Source organism: Trachypithecus francoisi, unplaced genomic scaffold (assembly GCF_009764315.1).
Source record: "Trachypithecus francoisi isolate TF-2019V2 unplaced genomic scaffold, Tfra_2.0 Lachesis_group3, whole genome shotgun sequence".
NCBI lineage: Eukaryota > Metazoa > Chordata > Mammalia > Primates > Cercopithecidae > Trachypithecus > Trachypithecus francoisi.
In genome coordinates, this window is record NW_022681468.1 from 34,536,996 (window position 1) to 34,549,928 (window position 12,933).

At 45.6% G+C, this 12,933-nt stretch overlaps 1 protein-coding gene across 6 annotated transcripts in view; it reads right to left on the bottom strand.

Annotated features, from left to right (window-relative positions):
- The window catches only part of SLC8A3 (solute carrier family 8 member A3), a 142,883-nt gene that overhangs the window by 16,032 nt on the left and 113,918 nt on the right, over positions 1–12,933 (bottom strand). For 3 of the 6 annotated variants that reach the window (XM_033187576.1, XM_033187579.1, XM_033187575.1), the window contains exon 3: positions 3,655–3,761. The exons of 1 other annotated variant lie outside the window; for it this stretch is intronic. In XM_033187576.1, coding sequence (XP_033043467.1) covers positions 3,655–3,761 — 107 coding nt within the window. Of the gene's footprint in view, positions 1–689; positions 794–3,654; positions 3,762–12,933 lie in introns of all 6 variants that reach the window. 2 more of the 6 variants (XM_033187578.1, XM_033187580.1) reach the window with 1 other exon arrangement.

The window sequence follows — 12,933 nt, forward strand, 5'->3', positions numbered from 1 at the left end:
CAACTGTGAAACAGTCAGACAATACACTTACCTCCTCGAAGGGCAGAGGGGCCTATGGGCCACTCCACAAGTGAATAACCTGCCAAGCATTCAAAGGAAGTTGGGGAATGCAGCAGAAACCTGTCAAAGCATCATTGCAACCCAGGCCCCAACCCCCATCCCAGACCCTCCCACATTCAATCCAGGCTAAAGAGTGGGGGAGGGGGGACAGGGGAGGAAGGCAGGGAGGGGGACAGGCATGCACCGCATCACATTCCTTTCTTTTTCTTCTCCTCCCCACCCACCAAGGAATTTTCACATTTACAGATTACAGTGTAGGGGTGGAGTGGTGGTGAGTGCAGGGGCCCATGGCAATTGAATAATTGTAAAATTGTAGCAAAACAGGGGAATAACTCATTAGGGTAATGAGGCATTGAGGCTGCAGTGCTGCCCAGAAGGCGGGAAAGGAGGAATTTGGAATAAGCTAAGGCTAAGAAGGCAGAGATGATACCGAAACAGGGTGAGAGCGAGAATACAGGAGGGAAAAGAATAAAAAAATCCATTGGTCAAAAAGAGAAAGGAGGAGAAGGGAAGAAAAGGAGGGAGACAAAAATATAGTTGCTTTTTCTTTCTTCTTGTTGTTTTTCAGTTTGTTTTAATTTTTAATTTTTATTTTTTTGTTGTTGTTTTGTTTTTAAAGAATCTCACACCTGATATTCCACGTTCCATCCATTTCGGTTCACCAAGGGCAATGAAGAAATTCTCTTGCCTTTCGTATTCCTCCTCATCTACTATTTTAACCCTTATGGTTTTCCTGTAGGGACAACAAGAGAGAGAGTGTGTCGACTGGGTCGGTAGATTGGTTGGTCACCTGGAGCACAGCCTTTAAAATCATTCCCCATCATTCCTGGCACATGCAGTCCAGTCCCACCAAGGTGGCTTTCGACAGGACCATGGTGGATTGTGTTGTTCTCAGGTAATAAATGGTCTTAGCTTTTCTTGTCTCCTTGGTCATAGTTGTTCTTATGGGTGAGAGGGGCAGGGAGCCAGGAGGCAAGGAAAGGTGGGCAAAGGAAGGGAGCCAGAAGGACAGGAGGGGATGAGAAGGCAGAAGGCGGGTAATGGTGTGCAGTCATTTTAGACCTTGCCAACAGTTAGTAGGAAGTGAGTCGGGCAGCACATTCCACCGGGTGTCACATGGTAACAGTGGCATTTCTCTGGGCAACAGGTAAACTACTGACCCACTGGGAATGACCCAGGGTCTTCCCACAACAGGAAATATGTCAGCAGAACCCAGGGTTTGTGTCCCTTCTTTGTGTCTATACTCACTTCCATTGTGAGTTTCAGAAAGAAAATTTTAAAAGAAAAGTATTTATGAGGAAGGGAAACCAGAGAGAGGAAGAGAGGAGGGAAACAGAGAGATAGAGAGAGAGAGAGAGAGAGAGAAGAAAGGGAGGTAGAATTGTGTGATCTTCTCATTCTTTATCTCATAGGGCTTCAGTGGTGGGAACTAAAATAAATATATATTAACCCCAATATGACATAGGAATCCTTTACTATTTACAGCTGATGCACTTCTGGGAAAATGTGAAGAAAACGATGTAAATCATCAAATTCTAAATCACCTTTGGGCTTCTATCACTTAGGGGTGATGTGTCCCCAAACTAGCTTCCTCAATGTGAATTATCATGGATCTGGGGCACAAGGTGATGGAAGTTTCTGTTAATCTCTGGGTATCTCAACAAAACATAGCATCTTTTAAAAACAAATCACCCAGGGAAGAAAAGGTTCCTTGAAATTCACTCCCCTCCAAAGACTGGCTCTTTGTCATTGGAGAAGTTGCCTTTTGGGCCTGGTTCTTCCTATGTGGTTTCTTCTGGTCCTTCATGGAATCACAATGGTGGCCAGCAGGTCCTACTAGTGAGCCAGAATTGTAATTTTCTGCTTTGTTTTTCTTTTTCTTCTTTTTTGGGGCAGGGGGGAGACTGGGGGAGGGGAGGCCTAAGAACTAAATGCTCTAAAGGGTAAAGGGCATTTACCTAAATGTCTCTTCAGATCCTCTGATGTTCCTGCTACCTTCTGTGGATGTGCTTGGCTTTGCCATTTATAATGTAGTAGACTGACCCAAGGGAGTTTGTAAGGCACAGGACTTGCTGTGCGTTTGTGGAGTGTGTACTTTACAAGTACAATCACATGCCACATAAAAACGTTTCACTCAATGAGAGACCACATCCACAATAGTGGTTCCATAAGGCTATATACTACCATATTTTTACTATACGTTTTCTATGTCTAGATATGTTTAGATTCACAAATACCATTGTGCTCCAGTTGCCTGCAATATTTAGTACAGGTACATGCTGTACAGATTTGTAGCCTAGGAGCAATAGGCCCACAGAGTGCAGGTGTGTCGTAGGCTATACCATCTAGGTTAGTGAAAGTACACTCTATAACGTGCTCACAACGACAAAATTGCTTAAGGACATGGTCCTCAGAATGTATCCTTATTGTTAAGTGATGCACGACTGTACATTTTTATTACCTTTTTGGGTACTTCTTTCGACATCTTTTTATACCTTGCTCAGCGGACAAAAGACAAAGCTCATGGATTGTCAAGAGGCATTTTTGGGGAATATTTCTGTTGGCCCTAGATATGGGACCCCAGGGCTGTCTACAAGGTGTGAGCCTGTTTTTCTGCTGCAGGAACTCTGCTGTGGGATGGGATTGGGGTGGTCTGTGACCACAGGCATAGACTGGAGGGCATGAGGGATGGCTTGGAAGGGGAAGGAACATTGCCCTCAGTACTGGCAGCTCCCTGCTCCACAGTATGATCTATTCAGGAAAGGACTTCCTGACTTGCCTATTGGAGGCCATGGGATGTATGGGGTCATTGAAGTAGAAGGCAAAGGTTCCATCCGCTCTGAGAAGCCCCCTGGACTTTTGGGGAAGCTTCCATTTGGGTCAGGATGATCTCCACCACTATTGTAACTCTCCGCCCCCACACCTGGGTGTTCTTAATAGGAAACACAGAGGAAGATAAATGGGTATTTGACCTAGATCTGGAACTCAAACTTGTACTTTCAGCTTACTCAAGGTCAGGAGGAGAAATAAGTCTTAATAGTAGCAACACAGCAGATAAGGTGGCTCCTAAAGCCTGCTTTTGGGAGGGGAATGAACTATAATCCAAATCCATTGATTCTCAACTTCCTGGGATTGTAAGCTTAGCCCTGAGAATAACTGCCCCGTGGAAATCTGTGTTGAGAGCCTGTTTCTCAGTGCTGCTCTTCTGCCTGGTGCTGGGCTATCTGGTCCCCTTTCCCCCCAGACACCCAGCCATTCAGAAGCCAAGAGTTGCACATGACACTCCCAGCATTTTGACTCTTTCTTTCCCCATACTCATTTCCTCATCCCAGAAAAATTACCACTGGTCTTGAGCATTCCTTGTATGGATGCCATGTGTCAGGCTGGCAGGTGTTAGGACAGAGCTGGGGGCAGAGAGAGGACAGAGGAGAGGGAGAGTGAAAAGAGAGCAGAAGAGAGAGCAAGAGAGGAGACAAAGGAAAAGGAACCAGAGAAGTGGAAGACAAGAGGAGGAGGAGTCAAATGGTTTGGAGAGGAAGAAACAGAAGAGGAGAGAAGAATGTTAGCGTTAGTGTGGAGGACAGGGTACTACACCTTTCTGAAAACTCATATCCACCATGCGGGGGCCCATCATCTCAATGAAGTAATTCTTGTTTTTCTCATACGCCTCATCATCAATTACCTTGATGTGAATTGTTTTGCTGTGGATGGAAAAATAAGTATCATAAGCAAGGAGTAGAGTGTGGGACAAGTCAGTCAGGAGACAAAAACAGGAAGAGAAGGAAACAGTTAAAAGATTCAGAAAGGTCCAAGTTTGCCCCAACACCATAGGGGCACGGAGGAGAGTGGCTGCCTGTGGACCCCTCCAGCCTCACTGGGCTCCTCCCGTGCTTTGTGCTGCTTCATGGTGTGATCATATTTGAAGACTGAAAAGAAAGAGCTCAAGCTTCACAGGCCAGGGCTCTGAGTTCTAATCCTGGATATGCTGCGTCATCTTGAACAAATAATTTAACTGATAAACAAACAGGATGAATCACGCTTACAGCATCCCAGGGCAGTTGTGAGAGTAATGAAATAACATACACATAAAGGCTCGGCCATGAAGGTCCTCTTATGTTTGCTTCCTTATCCGCCTTGCTTTTGGGACAAGGGAAATTTTTTTGACTTTTGCAATCAGCTGACATTGATCCAAATGGTTTATTTCATAACAGCAGAAAGGGACAAACTGGTTTGTGGAAATCTTGCCCAGAAATAGTAGAACTTCTCTTTTTCTGTATGGCAGTGACTATCCCAGGGGAGCTGGCAGGAGGGTTGGTGGGGCGGGGGGGTGGTGGATTTGGCTCATGTCGCACATTCTGGCAATTCACAGCGGGCCTCGAAAGCTGCTGACACTGTCTCCAAACAGGCTTCTGCAGTCACAGGGATGCGCCGGCTGGATCACATTAACTCTAGGGCTCTCAGAATTACGATTCCTTTCTCAGTCCTACAATGATCCTGTGCCTAGTACAATTATATTGCTTTTCATGTTAAAAGGCATTATTTTGTTAATATAAACATTTGAAAATATATGCCCATTTTAATCACCCTGTTCTGCATTTCTTCTTCCTTCTTTCTTCCTTTGTTTATTTATTTATTGGAGCTTTAAAAACAGATGTAGCCCTGGGCCTCTCCAGATGGTTGCTTACTGCAGGGACATTTTGGGACCAGTTCCCAGGGAAGATGTTTAGACCTCTCCCGGTGGGTGTGAGACACTGCTAGGTGTGTGGGTGTGGAGCTGGGTCTCCCCTCAGTTGTGGGAGTGAGGAGGCCTGAGCAGGAGCCCTGGGCAGTGGCTATGGGTCTGCACACCCTTTCAGACTCTGCTACCCCGTGACCTGGCCTTGTTGGAGGAGACTGAGGCCTTCAGCAACTCCTTTTATTCTTTTTTCATAAAATAGGAATCTTTACATTCTAAACGGGGACAACCTCCTTGCCCTCCTGAGCTTCCCTAAGTCACCATTAGACCTTTGGATGTCTACGGAGCCTCTAGTGTACACACTGTTGATCCTGCAGAATCAGATCTGGTCCTTTGATCCTGAAGTGAATGCAACAGCAGTTACCAAGACACCTGGCCCCCACCACCCCACCACACGGACTCCAAACCCTCAACACTTGCCACACCCACCCCAGTCATGGACAAACGTGGCTCGCCACCATAGAAAGTGTGGCTCTTCGACTTATGAAAGGCCATGATGCTTTGGCCTTCCTTCTTCCAGGTAATGGAGACAGATGACCCAGATTCAAATCCCACCTCCACCCCTCACTAGCTGGGTGACCTTGGGCAATGCTCTAAAGTTCTTCAAGTCTCATGTGTAAGGTCGAATAATAGCACCTACTTTGTGGTGTTCTTAAATGAAATAATTTACATGAATTGCTGGGCAGGTTTTGTGTTCCCTATCAAAAGTTTCACAAATAGCAACCATTATCACTAAGAGTAACAACAATCCCAGTTTGGTGGTTTGAGAGTAATATGTAAGGAAAGCTTATCATATTCAGCCATTAAGTCAGAAAACTAGGGGAGCTCAATAAGTACAGTTGGTGAACCAAGAGGTGTCAAGCTGGAAATAGAAATCAGGTCATGAAAGGTTTGGATAAAACAGTATGATAAATCCTAAATGGACTATTACAGGGGTTTGGAATGTTAAGCGTGGTAACAGAGAGCAACCCCCATATTCTCTCAAAATCTAGCCCATGCCCCTATCAGCAACGAGCTCTGGGCTGGACAGGCAACATGTCATGTGACATAGCATGACTTGTGCTATTTGGATTGACATCTTAGGTGGGGACAAGAGATGCCATTGACATCTCATGTGGGGACAAGAGAAATGAGGACAGGTGTTAACTAGTGGCAAGAGTAAGTCAGGTTAGCCAGCTGGAACCATCATTGGAGCAAGGAATGAATGGAGGAGGCAGGGTATAGGATTCTCCCATTGAGATCATTCCCAGGAAGGGCATCACTGTTGGGACTTATGGTATTACCTTGCCTGGAGGCTAGGAAAATCCCTTCCAGCTCTTGAACACTGGAGAAAGTTCTCACTTCTGCTCAAGTCACAAATGAGGCTTTAAGTTTAATACGAGTCACCAGCCAGATCTTGAGTTTTCTTTCCAAACTTGTTCTTTCCCATTTCTGTCAATGGCACCATCATCTAACAAATTGCCAAGTCCCTAAACCTGGAATCACCCCTCATTCTTTCCTTGCCCTCATGCCTCCCTCTCTTCCCCAGCACAGTTAATTTACTACCACCCTTCCTTCTGCCTTTAAGACCTAGATCAAAACACCATCTCCTGGCCAGGCACAGTGCCTCCCGCCTGTAATCCCAGTGTTTTGGGAGGCTAAGGCAGGTAGATCGCCTGAGGTCAGGAGCTCAAGACCAGCCTGATCAACATGGCGAAACTCTGTCTCTACTAAAAATACAAAAATTAGCCAGGCATGGTGACGCATGCCTGTAATCCCAGCTACTTGGGAGGCTGAGGCAGGAGAATTGCTTGAACCCAGGAGGCAGAGGTTGAGTGAGCTGAGACTGTGCCACTGCACTCCAGCCTAAGCGACAGAGTGAGACTCCTTCTCAAAACAAAACAAAACAAAACAAAACAAACACTAAAAAAAAAAAAAAAAAACACCATCGCCTCTCCCTTGGACTTTGCAATAGCCTCCTAAGAGATTTTCCTGTTCTTGCCTTTGCCCTCTGTATTCAATCCCTTCCCCACATTATAGCCAGGGTTAACTATTAAAAATGCAACCCAGGTCCTATCATGCATCCTGTAATTGTAGCACATACAGAACCCTGACCATGGCCTATGGAAGCTTGTATGATCCAGTCACTGCTGACCTCTCAGACCTCATTCATAACGTCCTCCTCTTGCTTGTGTGCCCCAGACGCACTGGTCTTCCCAGTCCTCAAATCAAGCCCTTTCCCAACTAAGGGTAATCCCCTTGTTATTCCCTCTGCCTGGGACACTCTTCACCAGGGTCTGCGCTTATCCTGATCCTTTGGGTCTCTGAGTAAACATCACCTCTTCGGAGAGACCTTCCATGGCTACCTTATCTAGAGGACTCCCAGCTCTACCACTTTCGGGCCTTCAACACAACCTGAAGTTAGTTAGTTACTAAGTTAGGACGTAAGCTTTGCAAGTGCAGAGAACTTGTCTTTTTTTTAAAAGCCTGCAGCATCCAGTATCTCCAGGCAGTCTCCCCTTCAGGGACTAACCAGACCCCACTCTGCTTACGTCCAAGATCAAGCGAGTTCTTGTCTATCTGACTTGCTATAGTAGTCCTAATGCCCAGCACAGTGCCTGGCATACAGAACGCCCTCAATCATGACTTGCTGAGTGACTCACAGTGAATTTCTAACACACCTGAGACTTCATAAAATGAATCTACTCATCTTTTTGCAGTAAAAATATGTCAATAGACACAAAAATATTTTGAAGGCTACTTTCATGGAATGCCTGAGGATTCTCAGTGTGACAAAGAAGCTGCAGACCCAGTATCATAAAACCTAGACCCCCAGTTTACTTAACATACCACATTTGTCTACTCCAAGGAAGATCTCTCCAACAGCAACCCAGGATATAACTTACTGGTTCAAGTGAGGGTTTTCCATTTTTTTGGGGGCTCCCTATTTCCAGTTCTTCTTTCAGCATAGTGGCAGTTACTTAATGGTCTTGGGGACAGATTATCCTGAGCAGCTACTCCTAGAGCCAGTAATGCTGTCAGAGGCTCCAGGACCTGCACCTGCCTCTCCTCCAAGCTTTCTGCTGAGGGAGGTGCCAAAGCACACAGTGTTCCCAGAACAGACCTGGCTGAGCTGCTGGGGAAAGCTGCTCCCAGGAGACCTTCTATCAAACAACCTGCAGACGATTAGGAAATGCATGTCTGGGCTGCCTGGCTGGCCTTTTAAAATAGTCCTTTGCATTGAGGACATTCAAATCAGTCCTCTGATCCTCAGGGTACTGCAAAGAGGAAGGGTTCTCCTTAGCCATTGAGTTCTTTTAGAGTGAAAATGGGAGTAGACAGCATTTATTAGTTGAATGGATGATTAATACATTGGAGGAGGCCTTCTTTATACAGGAAGGAAGAATTCTAAGATAATACATATGTTTACATTGTGTTCACCATCAAGAGAACCATGAGAAGAACTTTCTTATTTCATTCTTCTTATTTATTTATTTATTTATCTATTTATTTATTTAGACAGGGTCTCACTCTGTCACCCAGGCTGGAGTGCAATGGTGTGATCATGACTCACTGCAGCCTCAACCTTCTGTGCTTAGGGTGTCCTCCTGCTTGAGTATGTGGGGCCACAGGTGCATGCCACCAGCCCAGCTAATTTTTAAAAAATTATTATTGGTAGAGATGGGACCTCACTACGTTGCCCAGGCTGGTCTTGAACTCCTAGGCTCAAGTGATCCTCTCACTTTGACTTCCCAAAGTGCTGGGATTACAGATGTAAGTCACCATGCCCGGCCTCTTATTTCATTCTCACTTCTACTGTATTAACATAGATATTATTATTACTTACATTTTATTTTATTTATTTATATTTGAGACATAGTCTCACTCTGTCTCCCAGGCTATACTGCAGTGGCATAATCTGGCTCACCACAGCCTCAACCTCCTGGGCTCAGATGATCTTCCCACCTCAGCCTCCTGAGTAGCTAGGACTACAGGTACCTGCCACCACGCCTGGCAAAGTTTTGGATTTTTTCTAGAGATGGGGTATTACCATGTTTCCCAGGATGGTCTCAAACTCTTGGGCTCGAGCAATCCACTGGCCTCGGCCTTCCAAAGTGCTAGGATTATAGGTGTGAGCCACTGGGCCTGGCCAATTATTATTACTTCCATTTTAAAGAAGAGAAAACAGATGCTCAAAGAGGTTAAGTAACTTGCTCATTCGCACAGCTATTAAGTAGCTGAGCTGGGATTTTAGCCCATGTCCTCCTATTACACCTACAGCTTATTTCTTATGTGGGTGGGTAAGCTCTGGATATCATTCCCAAGCTGCAGCCACAGTGAGGAGGCACAGATTTCTGCACTGAAATCCCAGCAGCACAGGCAGGTAATAAGTGGATCTGCCTCTGTAATGTATCTTGAGTAGGTGGCCTGCTAACCCTTCGGCCCTCCCATGCCAGAAATAATCTCTGAGTACAGGCTGGGCTTCTGACTCTGTGACCTCTTCCTGCCTGATTTCTACTGAATGAGTCTTTACCCTGTCAAGAAGGGTTCCCTTTCATCACTTCTAAATGTATCCTTGCTGCTCCAAGCCAGCTAACGCTCACAGAGCTGCCTTGACCTGGGGCAGCCGGACCGAGCAGGTGAGGAGCTGTGAGCCTTTCTATGGGAGCTTTCAGAAGCCTCACATCTCTGTGCTGAGTTCTTCTTGTAGTTTTCTTTATCTTCCCCATTGGGTGTCCCTGCCCCATCTATTCTCCTGCCAGGTTTCTGGCTCTTTGAACGTGGACTGAACCCCCCACCGCTGCCTGCCACCAACAACCCAACACTGACATTTCCCTGACCCCTCTCCCAAGGTCTGAGGGTAAGGCCCCTGTTCCATGAGAAGGCTTAAGGTCTCTAATCGGTGTTCTCTTTAAAATAAGTGTGTCATCTGGCCCTGAAAGCTGTGCTTCTCAAACTTTCATGTGCACATGAATCACCCGGGCATCTTGTTAATGTGCGGATTCTGATCTGGGGTGGGGCCTGACAGCCTGCCTTTCTAACAAGGCCCCAGCCTGTGCGGATGCTGCTGGCCCATGACCAAAAGATCCCTTGGAGAAGTCTTTCTGTCTCTGTTAAAGACCTGGGGAAAGAGGAGCAGCAGCTTGAATGCTAGTGCCAGTCAAGGATGAGGGGCTGGAGTCAAAGTCTAGCATTTCAGCCAAACGCTGAATTGACCTAATTGACTAATTAGGTCAATTCAGACACTACATCTTGAGAGGGACTTTGGAGTACATCCAGAGTAGGGTGACTAGGGTGATGAGAGATCTAGAAACCACCTTTAAAATTAACTTACTAATATTTATGTAGTGCTTATTTTGTGCTAGGCAGAGCTCTAAGCATTTTGCTTATATTAAGTAATTTAATCCTCACAACTAACCTGTGACATAGGTAAAGGCCAGGCCAGGTACTATTTTCTCTGCACATATTATCTCATTTAATATTCATAATGACCTATGAGGTAGGTGCTATTTTTATCCCCATTCCCACACATGAAGAACCAGAGGACCAGAAAAGTTAAGAGATTTGCTTAAGGTTATAACTAAATAAGTGACAGAGCTGGGATTTGAATTCACACAGTGCGGCTCTAAAGATTTTGCGTCTAGCAGCTACTAATAGTTTAACAACCAATGTGTGCAATTACTAAACATTTAAGTCAGCTCTTGCGAGCTGGTAGGAGTCTGCTCTGGTACACCACCGACACTGTCAGATTCTCCCAATGTGTTTGAGAAAGATTGTGGTGGGAAAGAATAGTTCTGATTGATTTACAACTTATTTTACCACATGCTAGTGTTTGCTCAAAGTGGCTAAGTGTCTGATGAAGCGAGGCAAAAATGTGCTTATTCAAAAAAGTCTTTGGGGAAAAAAAGGCTTCAAGATTTGGCTTTTAAAAGGATTATGGGTGAGTGGGGAGGCAGAGTTTCTAAAATGGTCCCCTAAAGATGTTCTGCCCTAATCCCTGGAATGTGTGAATATGCTGAGGTATCACTCCTGAAATGTTATATGGTATCACAGTTACCTTTAAAATAGGGACATCATCCAGGCGGGCCTGATTGAATTGCATGAGCCCTTAAAAGCAAAGAACTTTCTCTGGCTAAAGAAGAAGGGAAAGCCAGAAAGATGCGAGCCACAAGGAAGATTCAACATGCTGCTTTGGTTTGAAGATGAAGGGTGTCTTGTGAACAGGAACATAGGCAGCCTCTAGGTGCCAAGAGAGGCCCCTGGATGACAGCCAGCAAGGAAATGGGGACCTCTGACTTCAAGCCACAAGAGACGGGATTCTGCTGTTGGCCTGAATGAGCTTGGAAGCGTATATTTCCTCAGAGCCTCCAGATAAGATCCCAGCCTGGCCGACACCTTGGTTTCAGCCTTGCGAGACCTTGGACAGAGAATCCAGTCAAGCCTGCCTGGACTTCTGAGATACAGAACTGCGAGATAATAAATGGATATTGCTTTAAGCCTCTATGTTTCTGACAATTTGCTACACAGCAACAGACAACTAATATGGAAGGCTTATTGATTTTATGGAGGCAGGAACCTGAGCTAAATGATCTCTTGGGACTAGCCTGCACCATCTATTCTGTGAACAGGAAAAGTGTTTCAGGGTGTGTGTGAGGGCGTGCACAGACTCCCCTTTTGCTTTGGTATCTATTCTGGACCCTCCTTTGAGCCTTCTACTGCATGCAGCTTCTACATACCTGTGACTAGCTGGACTCATCAGAGATAACCTACTGAGGACGTGGCTTCCCCTAGGGAAAGTGTAGGAATATTTTGTCTCTACTGACCGTAAAGACCTGACTGCTGGACATGTTTATGGATGTAGACCCACATATTTGAGGACTTAATGCTCATTCTGTTAATTCTGAAATGTCTGGGTTTATAACTGGGCATCACAACCCATGGGTACCCCTCTGCTCTCCTAATTACCCACTTTCCCAGTGCCTGGAGAGCGTGTTACCTGTGGCAAGAGGGAAAGAAACATCTGAGGTAACTGGATGATTATGGACCTAGGATTCAGGTATGATCAGAGGCAAGGCAGTGCCAAAAACCTCAAAGGGATCATTCGCTCTGTTTCCCAAAGACCAGGGCAAAATGAGGGAATTTCTAATTTTTTGGACATTAGTCTTTTCAAGTAGATGCCTTTTTCTTTTTGAAGATTGTCATGCCTTGTCTGGTAGCTCTACAGGGTAGAAAAGATTTTAAAATCACAAAATTTTATTCTCCCCTTCCTTTCTTAGAGAATAAAGACTTAATCCTTCATCCTAAGAACTGGAAACTCTCTGTAATGTCCATCCATCTGTCCATCCATCCATCCATCTCTGCAACCTGATCTTTTCCTTTCTTTTCTTTTCTTTTCCTTTCTTTTCTTTTCTTTCTTTTGTGAGAGAAAAAAAAGAAAGAAAGCTCTGTCACCCAGGCTGAAGTGCAGTAGCCTGATCTTGACTCACTGCAACCTCTGCCTCCCAGGCTCAGATGAATCTCTTGCCTCAGCCTCCCAAGTAGCTGGGATTACAGGCATGCGCCATCACACCCAGCTAATTTTTGTATTTTTAGTCGAGACGGGGTTTTGCCATGGTGGCCCGGCTAGTCTCAAACTCCTGACCTCAGGTGATCCACCCGCCTTGGCCTCCCAAAGTGTTGGGATTACAGAGGTGACCCACTGTGCCCCGCTCAGGCTGGAATCTTACTGTCCAGAAATGCAGACATTTACTCTGCCCTGCCTCCCAAAGTGCTGGGATTACAGGCATGAGCCACCACGCCTGGCCTGCCACCTGATTTTTTCAAAACTTTCCACACAAACTCTGCACTTCAATTCTCTTCATTATGCCCTAAACATGTCATTCCTCTGCTCACCCCAAGAATCAGTCCTTCCTTCGTTCCTTCCTTCCTTCCTTCCTTCCTTCCTTCTTTCCTTCCTTCCTTCCTCCCTTCCGTAATAAAGATTTCCCTCCTTCTTTGCTGCCCTATGGTGGGAAGTGCTTTATATTACTGCTTATGCGTGTATTCACGTGAGTGGGGGTATGATGGAGTGGGCTGAGGGTTAGGAACATTGCTCTATACATTAGAGGGAGGATCTGGCCTTCTTGCAAGTAGCCTCTATATGAGTATTACCCAGTTAT